General features: G+C 39.1%; 1 protein-coding gene across 4 annotated transcripts in view; it reads right to left on the bottom strand.

Moving 5' to 3' along the window:
• The window catches only part of LOC130412237 (uncharacterized), a 53183-nt gene that overhangs the window by 6411 nt on the left and 25470 nt on the right, over positions 1-21302 (bottom strand). For 2 of the 4 annotated variants that reach the window (XM_056737458.1, XM_056737459.1), the window contains exons 2-3: positions 7574-7674; positions 213-276 (exon numbers count right to left, since the gene is read on the bottom strand). In XM_056737458.1, the coding sequence (XP_056593436.1) occupies positions 213-276; positions 7574-7640 (131 nt within the window). In that variant the 5' untranslated portion in view covers positions 7641-7674. Of the gene's footprint in view, positions 1-212; positions 277-3837; positions 6579-7374; positions 7675-21302 lie in introns of those variants that run through there. The other 2 variants (XM_056737460.1, XM_056737461.1) reach the window with 2 other exon arrangements.

Below are 21302 nucleotides of genomic sequence, written 5' to 3'. Positions count from 1 at the left end.
TTGTTTATGGCCACTTGTGGTGGCTTCAGTTGATCAATCTCATTTTTAATGCTTTTATACGGTAAATATATCATTCTGGTTCAAGATTAATTTGATTACTTTTTCCTTCCATCATAAACTGATGAGTGAAGAAAAAAGTAAAAAGTCAAATTTGTTTTATTCACAATATATTTCTGTGTGAAAAGAGTAAATGCAAAATAACATATACTTACGCAATCCTAGGATGATCATCCATGCTTCTGTGCATTTGGGGATCATTAAATGTTGTCATTCTTGCTGTGATTTAAGAAAACATTTAGTGAATGGAGTGTCATTTGCACACATAAGATTATGACATAGTACAGAATTTCATGTTAATGTAATCCGAGGTTAGACTCTCAGTAATTCAGTCCACTGTATTCATATTATATAATTAGTTAAGCATAACCAAAAACACCTCATCACATTTTATTTTAGCTATGACAAACATGTCTTACAAAAACACAGTTAAAGCAGCAACAGAAAAACTGAAAAAGTAAAGTTCAAACAAAACTTCGAAATAATCAGCATCTAAATATCTGTTAAATTCTCAACAATAACTTCTGTAGACATCTGACAGAAATAAAGTCAATCTGGTTAGAAATGAGTAGGAATGCACCGATCCGATACTCGGAATTGGAGCCAATACGGGTCTTTTTTGTTGGATCGGGTCTCGTACTGACGGGTTCCCTTCAATCTGATCCGTTGCTTCACCCGTGGATGTTACTCTAAAGCTTCAAAAAGTACTAACTATCAGGAGATAACCATAAATGTTGTTATGCACTGTATTAGATGTCATGTCATTCGATAGCTTTATGTGAGGAATAAACCAATATCGTATAATTAAAAAAATCTGACCTCCGCTGGTGCGGTCATCTGTCAATCTCAATCCAGCATGCGTGTGTCCGGGAACAGTCAGGACGTTACTCGTTACAAAGTTTTCAATATTCGTCATAATCACTAGATAATAGACTGTGGTTTTGTTTAAAATGCATTTTGCCGGACACTGTACTCGCTGAGTGTAACGTCATTAGATTCAAGCACTGGAAGCGGTCTATGTTATGCGTCATTCATACACAATAACTCTTTTTTTTAACCTTTTTTACTATGATTTAAACACGTAACATATCTCTTCTCTTTGTGTTATAACTGTTTTGAACTTGGGAAGCAGAGATCCCCGCGACATCATGATCATCACTAGGACGCATCATACTCGTGAGTGAAGCGGGTGCATTAAGCGCATCATTTTGTGTCCAGGATGTGTATGAGCGAGTTTGGAGACTTTTATACTGTGATAGTTTTGTGTAATAAACAGAGATTTATTTGTTAGACATTTTGTAAGTATCTGTGCTTTATGAGACTTTATTTTTGTATGTTTTTTAAGTTTAAAACAGCACTTAATTACATTTAAAAAGCATAATGTTCTACTTTTAAAAGTAAAAATACATAAGTAAAGGAAAGTGTTAGATTTTAATGTACTTATGGATTAAAAGTTTAAAAACAAAATTTATTTATGGACTGTAGTTGAGTTAGCATGATGTGCTTCATACTGTTGGGAAACATTTTTTGTCCAAAGTACTCTGATAAAGTACAGATATTTTAAAATGTACTTGAAAGTAAACATGTCTAAGAACTATAACCTCTGGCAATAATAGATCAAATATGCAGCTCTACTTTGATCAAGAAAAACAGTGCTACTATCGGATCGGATCAGGATCGGTATCGGCTGATACGCAGAATTCAGGTATCGGAATCGGATCGGAAAGGAAAAAGTATTATCTGAGAATCCCTAGTAATAAGTGAAGCTGGTTATGTTGTTTGTAGAGTTTTTTTATCAGATATTTTATCTTTAGCTGATGTCATTTAAGGTTGTGAGTCAGTTTTTCACCTCGGAATTATACATTTCTATCCGAGTCTACCTGTGAGTAGTTTGGAGATAATAAGCTTAAAAGTTTTCATATTTCATATAGCAAAAACTATTTGAGGAACAAACCTTTTTATATACATATAAAATACACATATTCTAAATGTATAATATCAAAATCCTCTGAAATGTGTAAATGGGATTTTTGGAACAGATAAAACGCAGATAGAACCTTCTGATTCTGAAAAATCACTTTCTGTTTAGAATTATAAGATAAAAATAACTTTTACTTGAACACTTAAAACTGTGCAGTGTTATCACACCATCGAATTGCACAATTAGTGTGACACATATGACTAAGAATATTGTTTTAAACCTTACATTACTCGGGTCTAATACATTATAATGAAATAAAAAGATTTCATCAAGCGCAACATTTAAAAAAATCCCGTATGATGTATCAGCGGTCCCATCAGCGGTGGAGATGAAGACAACATATCCCATCATTTATAATTTCTAAACGCTGTCATCAGGTTATGCGATTGTTGTTGTTTTGATCGTGCCTTTAGGTGTTTTTGCAATTTATTTTATTTGATTGCCTTGCTTTTCTTTGCACAAAGTTGTATATGCCTTTTCAATATGCCTGTTTTTCTTTTATATTCACTTTATTTGTACTTTTTACTCTTCTTCTACTTAAAATTTTATTTTGTACAAATATTTGCCGTCTGCAGTATGTTTATTTTTCCTTTAAAAACTAAAGAAATGATCAGTTTATTTTATTCAAAAGGGTGTTTTGTGTTTATGGTTATTTTGTTGGCAAGTTCATTTGGCATGTAATTGGTGTTATAGTTTGTAATTTTGTAAATAATCTATTCAATGTACAGGCAAGAAGATTCCTTGCTGTTTTTCCGGTGTTGCTGTGGCTCATTTACGTGTCCTTTTAGACGCTTAATTTATATTTTAAACGCTTCTTTATTATTATTCAGCAATTCTCTGTAATACGGAAGTGTTAAAAAACATAAATTCTCAGCAGGTAAACTAAACTATTGACTATAAGTCATCTGAAAGCTCCGAGTCGGTAGTTTTCATATTTCACAACCATTTCCCAAAAGGAATGATGTAGTGACAATAATCCCAATATGATCATTTATTTTTACATATTTATAACACTAATATCCTTTCCTAAACCTGAATAAAAATATGACAACCTGTATATCTTTGGAAAGCTTTAGAATGTACTTTTCTTATTTACGAACCATTTTTGTGATAGAAATGATGTAGTAACTGTAATTTATCAAATGTAACTGACCATTATATTTATTACACATTTGTATTACTATTTTATTGCAAGTCTAAAATAAATCTCAACAACCTATTAGAGGACGACTGGTATTGGATTTTGCCTATAACGATAACTCAAGTGGTCAATATCTACAGATTATGAATAAGCACTGATAGTTGTTTTAATGGTTTATTTAAAATAAAATAACACTTAAAGTAAAATAGCAATGAAGTGTATTATTCATCTTTTGAATGTGTACTCTATGATACATTATTTGGTGTATATTATAGAGTACACATTAAAATATGAATAATACATTTTTATGATGTTATCCTTTGGAAGCATACCTAGAGTTGTAGGTAGAATTCCAAAGATATTTAAGTAATAATTAAAATGGAGCACAGACATACAGCCACCCATTAACACGTAAAAACAATACTGGACAATGAACTAAATGAACGGACAGCTTTTAATAGGGGAACATAATCAGTTTAAACAGAATCAGGTAAGATACCAATTAACTGATGATGAAATCAGGCACAGAAGACAAAACCAGAACAATCAAAACTAAGGAAAGACGTGACACTTCTATTGTGCATGTGAGCTGTCTTCTCAGTGACACAATTTTTTATTTAAAAATTGTAAGGAATAGTTATATTGATGACCAACATACCAACCGGCCTGGCTCAGTGGATGTATCCGTGTTCTGTCAGTGCTTGAGAGGTAAAGTATGGAAAGAAAACAGGACACTTGGATTATGGCAAAGAAACCCTATATACAATTTTCCCTTTTCTGTACTAAGACAGGGCGATTAATGGCCTGTTGGTGACGTATAGCCAGATGCAGATGTTTTGGCAGAGGTCTCTGCTATGACCACAGAACCACTTTTGTGTGGCCTCATTCGAACCAGTGTCAGGATAGTCATGACCCAAATAATTAAAATTGTATGCTTCAGCTGACCACTCAGATGGGACCAGCCATCAATGACATCAATATACTATGCACTTTCAATGCATACTGACTCTACAATTTTTTATTGTTTGTTAAATGGCTATCTGGAGGAAGTAAAGTCTAGATTAATAAATATGTATAGTGTTCATACTGCTGCTTAATTAAATAACTTTACATACTAACATCTGTTTCCATCCATTTCATCTTAAATTTGTTTCATTAATTAACAATCCAGCACCATAAGAGTGCACTGAGAGGGTTGCAGGGTTCTTTAAAGGCCCTGACAAAGTTTTACAAACAAATATAATCTGTTAGGTAGATTAGGTCTATAATTTAAATCTGAGAAAGTGGCATTCATTCGTAGCACAGGACTGAATTTATATACTGCAATTAAAGATTTTGGTTTATATTTCTCTTGTACCAACTGAATATAGAGGCTTCAGTTTTCCACTTACTTAACGTGTTGTTTTTGACCCTCTTGGCTTTCCATGTAAGTGTGCCTGCGTGCGTGTATGGAATGCCAAAGTACCCAATAACTCCTGGTAGGGCGTCTTATTGCACACTGGCGCGTCAACTGCGTGCGATTTGACAGCAAACAAGCGGCATTGACGTATGATTTTCCATTTAAAAGCACTTTCTCGACGTGCGATTTGAGCGATTTTATTCCTTTGCGTGAGATTTGCTATTGAAAACGCGTGTTCTCGACATGCACTTTGGAGCCATGGACAACGCAGACTTTTAGCGCGCGTTTTATCCGTCCAAAAATGCGCGTTTTCGACGCATGTTTTTGGCCGGATAAACGCACGTTATGAACGTGTAATCAGGTCAACCAAGCATGCAGTGGAAACATGTGTTTCAAGTGTCCAAACAAGCGAAAAGAACGTGCTCTCTTCATGTCGAAAGCGTGTGTTCATATTTTAGCGCTTCAGTGTGTCATGTTTTGTCTGCTAGGTGGCGTGAGGACTCTTGTTGAAAACAACCAACATAACATGGAATTATCGAGGACAACTGAATTTAATGATGTGAGTTATTATAATGAACGGAAAGTGGATAATGATTGTACAGTTATTATAAATATAATTTAGCTCCACAAAAAGACAGAGCCTGCATTGCGTATGAAACATGAAACTTTTCTTTAAAATGGCCGTGGAGGAAGGCAGTGGATAATTATCTTTAATCAAACCCAAAACTTTCTAAGGTAGTTGTGAGGTACATATGTATATGCCACATGTATGTGACCTCTTGTATTTCAGCCTCTTTGCTGTGGTGCTTCTGCTCATTATAATATATGATGGTGGTAAATGCCATTTAACACAACACTCTAATATGAGCTAGAATGCGAATCGCTTGTTACACGGTCTCAGCCCTTGTTATATGGTCCTCACAAGCAGCCCAGTATAATAATTGATAAAACATAAATTACTTTATTTATTCTCACAATAATTACAGATGTTCTTTTTAAAATATTTAGCGCCTTCACTTTTCATTGGCCACGGCAACAGCTGTATCAGTGCCTTCCAATGCGCCAGCGGTGGAACCACCACCCGTCTCCAGCAGCATCAGAGCACAGATTTTGGCAGGTGCGGACACAGACCTTTATTATCTCCTCTCACCTCTATCAACTCTGCAAGTGGCAGATCACCTATGGAGATTTTTCTTTCACTTTAAAAAACACATCACCCCATCACTTCCGCTCGTAATTCCGAGAATTCACTGTAGCTTTCTTCCGCTACAGCGAAGTCATCTGTACCGTGTTCCCTAATAGGAGACGCTAGCGAAACGTTTACCAAGCCATCGTGGCAGAGCTCGCTCGCTCCTATAGGGGTACACAATTCTACACGTACCAAAAGATTTTCACCGCCAAATGTGCCTTTCACGTAGCTCATTGGAACCACTGCCATTACTGGGGAGCACTGGACACTGACCTGCATAGTAGAGTGTTTTTGGGCGCAACATTTCATGCGCAGTCTGCCGCTCAGTGGTTCACAACACCAGCGACTGCCCCCTAGTCACTCCCTCTCTTCACTCGTGCCCATCTCCGCCTCACCAGTCCACTTTGTGAGTTCCGCGTCTGCAAAATCGCCCTGCACACTCAAAGATTGCGAAGTGTGCATTCATTTTAACCAGGGAAGATGCACCAGACAGAGCTGTCGCTTCCTACACGTATGCAGCTTCTGCAGCGGTCCCCACGCTCACATAGTTTGCCCAGCCATGCAATCTTCAAATAAAAACCTCAAAAAGTACCTCTCGACTCCTGTGAACATTTCTCGTTTGTCATTTGAATTGTCTTTGCACCCTGACATCCAGTTCACTGATTATCTCCTGACCGGCCTCTCGAACGGTTTCAGTTCACTTATCAGTCTCCCTTCGCACAACCTAATATGCCCCAACCTCCAGTCTCCAGTCAATAATTCAAGTAATTTGTGATTAAATGCGTAGTGAAGACGCAAACTCTTTAGAACTTTTCAATCCGATTTGGTGAACCAGTTTATTGAAAGGAATCGGCTCAAAAGAACGATTCGTTCGCGAACCAGCCATCACTACAATTCGGTAAAATCATGAAGTGAATTGCTCACCCACTGCTTGTAAACAGCTGTTGAACATGACTCAAGTTAAAGGCACAAAAGCAGGTATAGATCTATAGTCTGATCGAAGTAGAGACTTGAGGACTGGCAGGCTGTATTCTGAATGATGACTGCCTGCGAATTTGCCAAACGTTTCCCATTTTAGTGAGACCCAGACACAAGTACAATTTCTTACTACGCCATGAATGTTTTTATTGGTGTTTTTTATTTTGTGACTGATCATTGGTTAAACTGCTTAAATAGAACACACACCTGGTTACTTTAACAAATGTATATATGATATTTAGAAGCTAGTTAGTCTAAACTACGTGTAATTAAAACCGAACATTATATACTCGTTTTCGCTCAATAGTGACGAGCTTAGTTTCGGTTTCGTTTTTGGTTTCTCCATTTCTGTGCGTCACTTTAAATAAGCCCGCAAATACCAGTATCTGCTGATAAATACCACCACTATCAACGGATTGTGATCAAATCTTGTGTTTTTTTTTAGTCCGGACTCCGAAGTAACTTGACGATGAATCAAGAAAAAAGTTTATGTCGAGCGCTTCGTGTCAAACCTGCTCATGTGCGGAACAAACAAATCGATCAAATTTACTCTTAAACAATTTGCGTGACACAAATGAAACACAAACAAGAAACAAAATAAATTCTGAAATAAACAAAACAAATCAAACCTTCAGTGTTGCTCTTCGAACCCTTCGTCCTCCCTTAGTAGGCTATAGATAACGTTACTTCCAATGCTGAGGTTGTATCGAAAATGCTCGATCCCTCGATACTCGATCCCTCGATACTAATGTGTTTTTACAGCTTATTTGATTTAATTTCTAATATTGCTTATATTTGAATAATGAAGAAAAACTATTTTCCATTCACCTAGTTTTGCACATATAGCTCCTCTCTTGCCCAGTTGTGTTCTGTAGTCCGCTATCACGTGACTCATCAGTGCCAAGTACAGGCACGCAGACTGCTGGAGCCTGTGAAAAGAAGAGGAACATAGTGTGGAGTTTATACACTTCGGTGAATTAAAACACTGCAAACTGAGATGTATGGTATTGAGGGTAAAAGCCAAAGATTAAAAGTACTTTACTATTTACACACTTCATTTACTTTGTTTCTCAATCAATTGTGTGAATTTTGTTTATAAATTCACTTAGAAAAGTGTAAAGGAAGGGAAACATGTTAATTTGTTATATAATTATGTCTAAACATGACACTTAACAAAAACGGAAAAGCGGTTTTAAAAAATTTGTTCTTCAGTAATAATTGTGTGCACTTTTTAAAGCTAGAGAAGTGGTACTGGGATGAGACATTGTTATATATCGGTTTTCTGCTCTGTTAATCTGTTATTCTGTTATTGTTACTATTTTCCAGTAATAATTTGGTGCAAAGTTCATGCTTGCTAATTCTATTAGAGGAATAAATAACTAAATAAATATGTATATATTTGGATTAAATGATGACCTGTGTTTTAACATCTACGTGATTAAATAGCCCACAGGCACATGAAGAGCACAAATCAAAAAATATTTTAGTGGTCATGAAACTGTTTTCATATTTAGCAAATTAATGATGCATTTAACTGATAAATTATGACATTTCATCCAGAGGAAAGTGAACGCTTCTAGAAGTAAAAAGTATTGGTATCGGTATCAAAATCTGCCCTGCAATTGCTAAGTATTGGATCTTCTGCCCTCTGCTCTCACCTCCTCGTACATTTACATTTGGCAGACGCTTTAAGCGATTTACATTGCATTATCCTACACATTTGTTTCTAAGTATGTGCAATCCCCTGGGATCTAACCCACAACCTTGCGTTGCAAGCGCAATGCTCTTACCACTGAGCTACAGGAAAGCTTGTTCTCTCGTTCTCTCGTTCTCTCTGTGTTAAAAATGCAAGGTTGTGGGTTCTATCCCAGGAGATTGCACATACCTATGTATAAATGTATAGAATCCAGAGATGCAAGTCACTTTGAATAAAAGCGTCTGCCAAATGTGTAAATGTACTCTGAGTCAGTAACCGTAGTAACTCGGCAGCAGGTTTTCTTTGGGTAAACCCAGAGTACTTTTAATCTTCTCCCCTTTTTAAAGCACAAGCTGTGTCCCTCATTCATAAATACAGTCATTCATGGCACACATGATCACAAAGAGATCATCTCAGTGACTGGTATGTGTAGAGATTACACTCATTCATATGGATGTTCTTTGATTTAAGGAGAGCAATTTGGGACCCAAGAGAAATTTTGTCATTTCCCTGGGCATTTTTATTCAAACTGTTCCGTTTTCTTTACATTGGAGTAGATATATCAAAACATGGTCGAGTGGTTCGTGTTCCAACATATGGCGGCGGTTTGTCCGGGGTGACCAAAGTTCGAATCCCTGCTTGTGATCCTTTCCCTCACCCATTCTCGCCCACTTTGCTTCCAGTCCTCTCTTAAATAACTGTCTGTCCAATAAAGACAAAGACGCCAAAAATAAATCTTTAAAAAAAGATATATATCTCATCCATCCTTACATCAATAACATCATCAGCCATTGTGGTCGTGTATTACATCAGAGCAGATTCTTTCCCTTACATTTTCTCACAAATGTTTGTTTTCTATGGAGAATAAGAAATGACTTGTGCACATAAAGTGCATGAAGAAAGAAATGAATAGATACAGACAAAGTGATAAAGGTAATAAACAATAAATGTAGACGTGTGGTCATTCCCACCCAAAACTGGGTAGTACTCATAACGAGTGAGAGATAGATATTTTGGGGATAAATTTCTGTTTCTTCATTCGTTTATTTGTTAATTAACTGATCCAATTGTTTGTTTATTGGTACATTTATCTTTTATCAATTTAAACTTAAGTTATTTACACATTAAAGCACATTAGTAAATCCACTGTTTGAGAGCAGAAAGTTTGCCTCGCTCTCAAGTGCTTTCTGCTGCCATGTTGCTTTTTTTGGTGCCGTTGCCTATGAGGCGCGGAAGTTGACAAAAGTAAAGCGAATGCCGAGAGAGGGAGTCAACGCGCGCGAGAGGGAGTGAATGTGCGCGAGTATGAGGTGTGATTTGTGCATCTGCAGATTAATTAATTGAATTAAACATCTTAATTTTGCAATCATTTATAAATTGATCATATTAATACATTACCATCTATTATAAAATAGCCCATATAAATATAATAAAGCCCATGACCCTCCTGAAAAGAACAACACGCACGCATAATTAAGGCTAAATAATTTGGTAAAGCAAATAAGAGTTAAGGGAGTTATTTATTATTCGTGAAAATGAATAAAAATCACTTACATAATGCAGTTATGCATAAGTCCCACACGAAATCTAAGATAAGTGAACGCGGCGTCGACTGCCTCGTCAAAATAGCCATCCCAAAATACAAAACGTTTTAACAAACATGATCGCTTAGCAACCTCTAAAAGAAGGCAGTATTTATGTAGTCAGCCGTTTCTCCGCAGCCGACATCAACAGACTGAGAATGAGAAACAAACTTTAATTTAGATATGATTTATTTTACTCGTCAAAGCCCCTCTTTTTTCAATAAAGAAACTCAGCTCGATGTGGATGGAGCGTATATTATTACCTAAATATCCAGTGCTTTTGTGTTGCATACCTTTTACGTTCTGCACAGTTAGGCGACTGTGTGTACATTTTTTTTATTTTAATTTCTAGTTTTTTTTGTAATTGAGAATCCGTAAATGTGCATTAAACAGCCTAATCAATTGGCTTTAATTTTTGTTTGACAATTTAGCTGAAGATGGCTATGCGTAGGCTATAACTTTCGTTATTGCACATTTTTTGCTTGTTGTTCTGTATTTACCAATAAGTAAGTTATAAAACAGGCCCATATTTTCCTTTAAAAATTGCTATAAAATAATAACCCAACAATATATTTTTTGGTCAGAATTTCCCTTATTGTTTCTGTATGTGAACAGTCTCCTCCATTTTTAGATTTTTGATCGTCAAATGCTTATAGGGGTTTATACTGAATGCATGCAGCATGTGCAGTCTATATGTAAATGGCAATACAAACGGGTTCGTAGATGGGAAATAATTTTTAATCAATAAAAACATACTCACAACAGCCACAGTACAGTAAGCAGACTTAGCCCACAGCTGTTGCATGCATTAAGGCCTTAGACCGTTGGCTTGTAATAAGCGTTTCTTGTCATTTAATAAGTTGCCATCAACAGGTAGTGTTCCAACATTTAAAGACATGACTCATTAGAACAATTCAAAAGGAATGAAGAATATTGTCGGATCGCGGAGTCGAACTCCAATCGTTGAAAGAGATGAAGTTCCGCTGCTGAGCACGCTGTCCACTACGCCACCGAGTATGACAACAACGCGCACGAAGTCAATTAATTTCACAAACATAAACGCACGAAGTGTCATGAACGTACTCGCTCTAAAGTATGCCGCTCGTACACATATGATAAACGAAAAGGAGAATAAACACGTCCAATGGAAAAATATCACATTATGAAAGTCTAAGCATTATTCGCAATAAAGTTAAAAACAGGAAACGTTATTCAGATCGACATTCTACTACACATGTCTTTCTGTTCAGTGGAGGGGCGGGACTGTGTAGAAAAGGCGGGGCTGATTTTAATATTATAGAAAACGCCGCTTTTTACGGCGTCTTTGTTACACGGAAGCGCCGTAATTTACGGCATACTATGGAAGTTCAAACGCCGAAATGAACGGCGTTTCACATTGCATTTAAAACGCCGTAAAAGCAGGCGTCTGTATGTCTTTAACGCCGTAAAAGCAGCCGTCGGTATGTCTTAAGCGCCGTAAAAGCAGCCGTCTGTATGTCTTAAACCCCGTAATTTAGGGCGTCTTCTGAACACCAGGCGTCTGTATGTCTTAAACGCCGTAATTTACGGCGTCTGCATGTCTTAAACTCCGTAAAAGCAGGCGTCTGTATGTCTTAAACGGCGTAAAAGCAGGCGTCTTCTGAACACCAGGCGTCTGGTTGATGGCGAAATATGACCCAAACGGCTTTCCATAGGATAGTGCCATGGATTACCTTCCGAAGGAGACAGTCGTGTACTTTTACGTGAGAGAAGAATACGTCGCCACCATAGACGCGTGAAAGTAACTTCGTGGATAAGTACGTCGCCACCAAGTACACATGGATGTTCAATTCAAAGTCACGCATCCTTGCCTCCGCCCGTTTTATGCTTTTTTAATGTTTCTTTCTTATGCCCTTTGGAGAAAAATACTATATTGTCTGATAGAGAAAGGGGTTGCTGATGCATTCACCTGTAATTTATAGCTATTGTGTAGGATGAATATATGCTGTAATGACCACCTGCTCTGCTTTTGTTTTATTGGAAGGCGCCACTAGAGGGCGCCAGGGAAATTAAGGGTAAAGTTGCAGCACCATAGAAGAAGTGTCTCACGTGCATCGCATAAACTCACATCAGAGCAGCACTAAGTTTATTTTAAATATGTAATTTAGTTTCCCCTTTTTTGGTAATAGCGAGACGAGGTATATTATATTCATTTTGCATTTAATGATATTGTGTTCATTTCCTATTTTGATGATGGAAGTAATTCTGTTTGAGTTTAATTATGTTATGTTTCTTTTGTATAGTTTTACGGTGATAAAAGCAACATGGCTGAATAAAACTGCTAACACCCGTCATAACTCTCTGCCTAATATTTCGAATGCCAAAGGGGCAGCTACATATGCTGTTATGCTTTGTGTAATTTAATTAATAACTAATATTGGCAACAAATTATGAATAAATGTAGATCTTTTAAATCCCCTCAGTATCCTTTTTTACAGAACTTTAAAATAAAGAAAATATATAAAAACATAGGGGGGCACGGTGGCTTAGTGGTTAGCACGTTCGCCTCACACCTCCAGGGTTGGAGGTTCGATACCTGCTTCCGACTTGTGTGTGTGGAGTTTGCATGTTCTCCCCGTGCCTCAGGGGTTTCCTCCGGGTACTCCGGTTTCCTCCCCTGGTCCAAAGACATGCATGGTAGGTTGATTGGCATCTCTGGAAAAATTGTCCGTAGGGTGTGAGTGCGTGAGTGAATGAGTGAGTGTGTGTGCCCTGCGATGGGTTGGCACTCCATCCAGGGTGTATCCTGCCTTGATGCCCGATGACTCCTGAGATAGGCACAGGCTCCCCGTGACCCGAGGTAGTTCGGATAAGCGGTAGAAAATGGATGGATGGATATAAAAACATATTGTACGAGCCAAACTATGTAATAGGGTGTTATTTCCATTTTTAGCCATTGAGGGGCGCTGTTAACACTGTGGTGTATTTTTGTATTTTAGCGACCTAACTAATGGTGTAAAACAGGTGCAAAAAAGGGCAAAAAGCTTTTTAACGCATTCGCAACCACGCAGCAAAATCATGGAAATTGTAGCACTTTACGTCTGTAAATACATTGGATTATGCATGTGATGTGGAGCCAATAAACTCTATGATGATGCAAATAAGAAATGGTCTTTTCGTTCTTTATGGAGATGAAACAAAGAGACAAACAACAGTACATGATGAAAGCTTGTAAACCTACCAATCTCGGGATCAAACAACGCAACGGTTTAAAGTTTTAGATTTATCTCCTACACATATCTAAATATACCAACAAGTAAAATCCATTTGCTAATCCGTGTTATCGTTTACATTAAAATTAATTGTTTTAGTCTTTAAAATCAAAAGTTTGTTTTACTCGGAGGAACCATGATTTTATTCGTAGACTGAAATAAAAAATACATGAAAAATGCTGTGCAATGAATATTTCAAATGTATAATTATAAATATATAATTTGAATTATTATAAGTCATCAAACGAATTGGTTCAAAACACGGATTAATTCCGAATCAAAACCCCAAAAGACTAAACAAAGTCTTTATGAATGTAGAATTTAATCCCTCAAATTATTACTTTTAGAAAAATTCAGTTTGGATCATTTACTTTAGATTCTGAAAGAATTAAACTTTAAATGAATTACGTGCCATAAATCCAAGCAAAAGCGAAAACAAATAAAAAATTGAGTACATTCAGTTTTTATTTAATCAGACTGTTAAACCGAAACATCATACCCCCCCTTAAAAACATTCATTACAGGCCTCTTCCCCATATACACTCACCTAATGGATTATTAGGAACACCTGTTCAATTTCTCATTAATGCAATTATGGTGGTGGTGTAATGGTGTGGGGGATGTTTTCTTGGCACACTTTAGGCCCCTTAGTGCCAATTGGGCATCGTTTAAATGCCACGGCCTACCTGAGCATTGTTTCTGACCATGTCCATCCCTTTATGACCACCATGTACCCATCCTCTGATGGCTACTTCCAGCAGGATAATGCACCATGTCACAAAGCTCCAATCATTTCAAATTGGTTTCTTGAACATGACAATGAGTTCACTGTACTAAAATGGCCCCCACAGTCACCAGATCTCAACCCAATAGAGCATCTTTGGGATGTGGTGGATCGGGAGCTTCGTGCATCCCACAAATCTCCATCAACTGCAAGATGCTATCCTATCAATATGGGCCAACATTTCTAAAGAATGCTTTCAGCACCTTGTTGAATCAATGCCACGTAGAATTAAGGCAGTTCTGAAGGCGAAAGGGGGTCAAACACAGTATTAGTATGGTGTTCCCAATAATCCTTTAGGTGAGTGTATATTCAAATGTTTTTCCAATCAATTGTTTTGTAAATTCTGTTTGCATCTATGCCCCAAGAACAATGGGTAACTTGCGAAGGCTTTAACTGAAAAAAAACATACTGTAGTGGAGTAGGCGGGGGGAGTGAAATAAATCACAGAACTATTTGTAACACATGAAAGTTGTACACTGGTCATTGTGTTAAAAACTGTATCTAGTCTTACTTGGGCCAAAGAAGAAGAGTGCTTAATTTCCTTCTGCATCACTCTGCAACACAGCCAGCCTATATATGATGGCGTAACAAAATAAATACACAAAAGCAAGTCTTCATGCACAGGTCTGTACACAGGTGGCACCATGGTAGACATGCTGATGAGTGATTACAGTATACTTTGCAGTTCATGCATGAGCAGGAGCATGTACAAAAACACAATACGGTTAGGCATATTCTGGAAACATAACAGCACAAACTGAACTTTATCAATGATACTCATTACATCTTTTACTGTACTAAAACCATGATACTATACTATTACTTAAAAAAAACATGGTTCATTTTTGAGAGGGTGCTTTTATCATCTGTTAAACTTAAATTCATGTTCTGAATAAATCATCATATTTCAAGATAAACTAACAGTTGGTTTTGCAACAAGCTTAGCGGCTAATATAATCACTTTGCCAACTTTAACGAATAACTATACAATTGTCGTACAACTTGTATAAGTGTCCTTTTGTTGCTAGAATTTTTAAGTTCATCCGTTTCCGCATATCACACAATAAAACTCGTTTTCTAGAACTGCATCATTGGGGTTACAAAAAAATCACACTTCAAGTTTGACGACGAGTTAGGCTTCGAATTGGCAGAAAATACATCTCATAATTCGAAGCCTAACCAGGAGAAGGAGAAGGAGCAGCCTACCCTCTCGTCGCCGTCAATCCGCGTGGAGTTATGAATGGATTTGATAGGGAACGCAGACGATAGACTGGCGGCGACGTCATGGTAGGAACGTCAACTAGCGGCGACGTTACGACGGCGTATGTTAGAATTTTATTAAAAATGAACGTCTACTAACTACGTATGAACCAGGTACGTCGCCTCACATGACGCCTGATACATACGTCGTCACTAAGCATGTGTGATACACACGTCGTCACTAAGCACGTATGATACACTCGTCGTCGACTCGTCGTCAAACTTGAAGTGTGATTTTTTTGTAACCCCAATGATGCAGTTCTAGAAAACGAGTTTTACAGTTTTTCTCAAATGCTAAAACACAAAAGCCAATCCTCTAAACCAAATGACTAGTTGTCTTAACACATTTACCAAATCTAGCCATCATTTTCCAATACCATAAACACATTTCACATGAAGACACAATTCACAAAACACAATCCTCCGTTCTCATAAATCTTAACACATTTTCCCTTGCTAAAACACAAGTTGCAAAAGAACTCTGCTCATATTCTCAAATGAAAGCTCATGTGATGCAAAATGCTTGCCACAGTCAGCAATATTTGAACACAATGAACACACCTGCCGTCAATCATTACACACAACAACTCAAAATTGTCAAGACACTTGTTGCTAATGCTGTGACCACATGTATAGAAGCAAGTTCAGAGTGCACAGTTTGCTGAAGATTCCAAACCAACACAATGTATAAAAGCAAGTTCAGAGTGCACAGTTTGCTGATTCCAACCAATATAAAAGCAAGTTCAGAGTGCACAGTTTGCTGAAGATTCCAAACCAACACAATGGATGAAGGCAGAGTCAGGGGAAGAGGAATTCGAGTCAGAGGAGGGAGAAGAGCTGGCCATGGAAGAAGAAGAGGAGGAGGGCATGGAAGAAGAGGAGGAGGCCAACAAGGGAGAGGAGGAGGCCAACAAGGGAGAGGAGGAGACCAACAAGGGAGAGGAGGAAGAGGCCAACAAGGGAGAGGAGAAGGTCCAGGAGGGAGAGCAAGACAACCTCGCACCATCATTACGGACGAGATGCGAGCAACAGTCATTGACCATGTCATTGTCCATGGCATGACAATGGCTGAAGCAGGACTAAGAGTCCGTCCAAACCTGAGTAGGTTCACCGTGGCCACCATTATCAGGGCATTCAGACAACACAACAGGTATTGTACTCTATTGCTTTCTTTGTCACAATACAATTTAACAAGCCTGTGAAGTAGTCTATTGGTTTCAAATCAGTTGTTACTGTATTGTAAAACATGTCAATTGACAACACGTGTTTCTTTCTTTAGAGTTGAAAGAATGCCATATAGAGGTGGGAGGGTTGCCATATTTACAGCAGCACAAGAAACCCTCATTGTGGATATGGTCGTGAGAACAACCTCATCAGACTCCGGGAGATCACAGACAAAGTCCATCCATCCATCCATCCATCCATTTTCTACCGCTTATCCGGGGCCGGGTCGCGGGGGCAGCAGTCTAAGCAGGGATGCCCAGACTTCCCTCTCCCTAGCCACTTCCTCCAGCTCTTCCGGGGGGACACCGAGGCGTTCCCAGGCCAGCCGGGAGACATAGTCCCTCCAGCGTGTCCTAGGTCTTCCCCGGGGTCTTCTCCCGGTGGGACATGCCCGGAACACCTTACCGGGAAGGCGTCCAGGGGGCATCCGGAAAAGATGCCCGAGCCACCTCAGCTGGCCCCTCTCGATGTGGAGGAGCAGCGGATCTACTTTGAGCTCCTCCCGAGTGACCGAGCTTCTCACCCTATCTCTAAGGGATCGCCCGGCCACCCTGCGGAGAAAGCTCATTTCGGCCGCCTGTATCCGGGATCTTGTCCTTTCGGTCATGACCCACAGCTCATGACCATAGGTGAGAGTAGGAACGTAGATTGACCGGTAAATCGAGAGCTTCGCTTTGCGGCTCAGCTCCTTCTTCACCAATACAGACCGGTACAGCGACTGCATTACTGCAGAAGCTGCACCGATCCGTCTGTCAATCTCCCGCTCCATCCTTCCCTCACTCGTGAACAAGACCCCCAGATACTTGAACTCCTCCACTTGAGGCAGGAACTCTCCACCTACCTGAAGTGAGCAAGCCACCCTTTTCCGGCTGAGAACCATGGCCTCAGATTTGGAGGTGCTGATTCTCATCCCAGCCGCTTCACACTCGGCTGCAAACCGTCCCAGTGCATGCTGAAGGTCCTGGTCTGATGGGGCCAGCACGATGACATCATCCGCAAAGAGCAGAGATGCAATCGTGTGGTCACCAAACCCGACGCCCTCCGGCCCCTGGCTGCGCCTAGAAATTCTGTCCATAAATATTATGAACAGAACCGGCGACAAAGGGCAGCCCTGCCGGAGTCCAACATCCACAGGAAACAAGTCTGACTTACTGCCGGCAATGCGAACCAAGCTCCTGCTCCGGTCGTACAGGGACCGGATGGCCCTTAGCAAAGGGTCCCGAATCCCATACTCCCGGAGCACCCTCCACAAGATGCTGCGAGGGACACAGTCGAATGCCTTCTCCAAATCCACAAAACACATGTGGATTGGTTGGGCAAACTCCCATGAACCCTCCAGCACCCTGAAGAGGGTATACAGCTGGTCAGAGACAAAGTCATTGCCGATAATGTCAACTTTGAGAGCATTGATGATGTCAGCTTGGCCACAATAGACCGAGTTCTCCGGCGCCAAAAGATGCGGATGAAACAGGTCTATAGGGTTCCCTTTGAGCGCAACTCTGCGCGACACAAAGACCTACGTTACGAGTATGTGCAAGTAAGTATACATCCATGTTCACAGTACAGTTAGTGGATATACTGTGTTGCTCAGTGGCCTACATTACTTCTGGACAATACTGTGCTACCTGATTGACTGTTGTTCTGAACACCTGTGCACTTTCACATTTTCACAGAGGATATTACAGTTGGAGGCGATGGCCAGACCTCATGAGTACCTCTTCCTGGATGAGGCTGGCTTCAACCTGCAGAAACGAAGGCAAAGAGGCCGTAACATCATTGGGCAAAGAGCCATCACTGAGGTTCCTGGCCAACGGGGGGGTAATATTACTCTTTGTGCGACCATGGGTTTGGAGGGGCTTGTCCACCGGCATGCTGCCTTGGGTCTTACAACACCCAACGTCTCCTCACCTTCCTAGAGGAGCTAAAAGACATCCTCCTGGACCGCCAACAACACCATCCTGGGCTCGCACATCACATTTATGTGATCATTTGGGACAATGTGAGCTTCCACAGAACAAACCAAATCAGAGAGTGGTTCACCACCAACAGTAACCACTTTTTAAACGTCTGTCTGCCACCCTACTCCCCTTTCCTGAACCCTATAGAGGAGTTCTTCTCATCATGGAGATGGAAGGTTTATGACAGACAACCATACACTAGAGAGAACCTCCTAAGGGCAATGGAGCTGGCCTGTGTTGACATCCCAGTGGAGGCCTTCCAAGGATGGATTCGCCATTCCAGGGCGTTTTTCCCGAGGTGCCTGGCAAGAGACAATATAGCCTGCGACGTGGATGAGGTGATGTGGCCCGATGCAGCTCAGCGGCATGATGCCGCACAGTGATTGTGGTGTGTGTGGTGTGAATAAAGTAAATAAAAAAACTTCACACCCTGATCATGTTTTCAAGAGTATTGTTGTGTGCAATAGATTCTGTCTTTGCATTGAGTTGTGTTACAGTATTGTACATGCAGAATTTACTATAGACTTATACTCTTCATATGAAACTCACAAATCTAAATGCCTAATCCTCTGCAGAGATCTAAGAAGATCCATTACTGTAAAGTTTCTAAAAATATACATTGGCAGTTATGAAACAAAGAACCTTCTCACAAATTGAGCATTGTGTTTTCAATTGTTTTGCTGTAGTGTGTAATGATGTGTATAATGTTTACATTTTTGAAAGCTTCGAGCTGCTCTTTTGGTGTGAAAGTTTGAGTTTTGAAGTGGGAAGGTGTGGTTGTGTTTATGTAGCTTTAGAAAAGGGTGTTGTGTTTAGACATTGGGGAACATGGAGGAAACGTTTGTGAAATGTGTTTTAGCATTTGAGAAAAACTGTATTGTGTGATATGCGGAAACGGATGAACTTAAAAATTCTAGCAACAAAAGGACACTTATACAAGTTGTACAACAATATTATAGTTATTCGTTAAAGTTGGCAAAGTGATTATATTAGCCGCTAAGCTTGTTGCAAAACCAACTGTTAGTTTATCTTGAAATATGATGATTTATTCAGAACATGAATTTACGTTTAACAGATGATAAAAGCACCCTCTCAAAAATGAACCATGTTTTTTTTAAGTAATAGTATAGTATCATGGTTTTAGTACAGTAAAAGATGTAATGAGTATCACTGATAAAGTTCAGTTTGTGCTGTTATGTTTCCAGAATATGCCTAACCGTATTGTGTTTTTGTGCATGCTCCTGCTCATGCATGAACTGCAAAGTATACTGTAATCACTAATCAGCATGTCTACCATGGTGCCACCTGTGTACAGACCTGTGCATGAAGACTTGCTTTTGTGTATTTATTTTGTTAGGCCATCATATATAGGCTGGCTGTATTGCAGAGTGATGCAGAAGGAAATTGAGCTCTCTTCTTCTTTGGCCCAAGTAAGACTAGATAAAGTTTTTTACACAATGACCAGTGTACCCCTTTCATGTGTTACAAATAGTTCTGTGATTTATATCACTGCTTATTTATTCAGTAAAGTTGGGAGTAATTTAACTGAGGGATAGACAAAATATTTAGAAAGATGAGATACAATCTTTTTGTACATTCTTAACAAGCAGATGTTTTAATATTTAACGGCCAATTTAAGACATGGTGACATGTTAATAAATAACGTTATTCATTATACGATTACAATTGTATTGTATAAAAGAGGACTGTACATCTGAGCTGTGTTTTGACAATTTCTTAACATTGGATTTTTTCAAAACAAATTCTTAGTCTTCAGTATACCGATTTAATGTTATAAGTCTTTCATTAAATCAGACTCACCGGTCTCGAACCACGGTCTCGCCCCGCCTACTCCACTACAGTATGTTTTTTTTCACTTAAAGCCTTCGCAAGTTTCCCATTGTTCTTGGGGCATAGATGCAAACAGAATTTACAAAACAATTGATTGGAAAAACATTTGAATATACACTCACCTAAAGGATTATTGGGAACACCATACTAATACTGTGTTTGACCCCCTTTCGCCTTCAGAACTGCCTTAATTCTACGTGGCATTGATTCAACAAGGTGCTGAAAGCATTCTTTAGAAATGTTGGCCCATATTGATAGGATAGCATCTTGCAGTTGATGGAAATTTGTGGGATGCACGAAGCTCCCGTTCCACCACATCCCAAAGATGCTCTATTGGGTTGAGATCTGGTGACTGTGGGGGCCATTTTAGTACAGTGAACTCATTGTCATGTTCAAGAAACCAATTTGAAATGATTGGAGCTTTGTGACATGGTGCATTATCCTGCTGGAAGTAGCCATCAGAGGATGGGTACATGGTGGTCATAAAGGGATGGACATGGTCAGAAACAATGCTCAGGTAGGCCGTGGCATTTAAACGATGCCCAATTGGCACTAAGGGGCCTAAAGTGTGCCAAGAAAACATCCCCCACACCATTACACCACCACCATAATTGCATTAATGAGAAATTGAACAGGTGTTCCTAATAATCCATTAGGTGAGTGTATATGGGGAAGAGGCCTGTAATGAATGTTTTTAAGGGGGGGTATGACGTTTGGTTAAACAGTCTGATTAAATAAAAACTGAATGTACTCAATTTTTTATTTGTTTTCGCTTTTGCTTGGATTTATGGCACGTAATTCATTTAAAGTTTAATTCTTTCAGAATCTAAAGTAAATGATCCAAACTGAATTTTTCTAGAAGTAATAATTTGAGGGATTAAATTCTCAATTCATAAAGACTTTGTTTAGTCTTTTTAGGTTTTGTTTCTGAATTAATCAGTGTTTTGAAC

The sequence above is a fragment of the Triplophysa dalaica genome, chromosome 22 (assembly GCF_015846415.1).
Source record: "Triplophysa dalaica isolate WHDGS20190420 chromosome 22, ASM1584641v1, whole genome shotgun sequence".
NCBI classification, from domain to species: Eukaryota; Metazoa; Chordata; class Actinopteri; order Cypriniformes; family Nemacheilidae; genus Triplophysa; species Triplophysa dalaica.
Note: the sequence above shows the minus strand (reverse complement) of the source record. Positions and strands in the feature narration are given on the sequence as shown.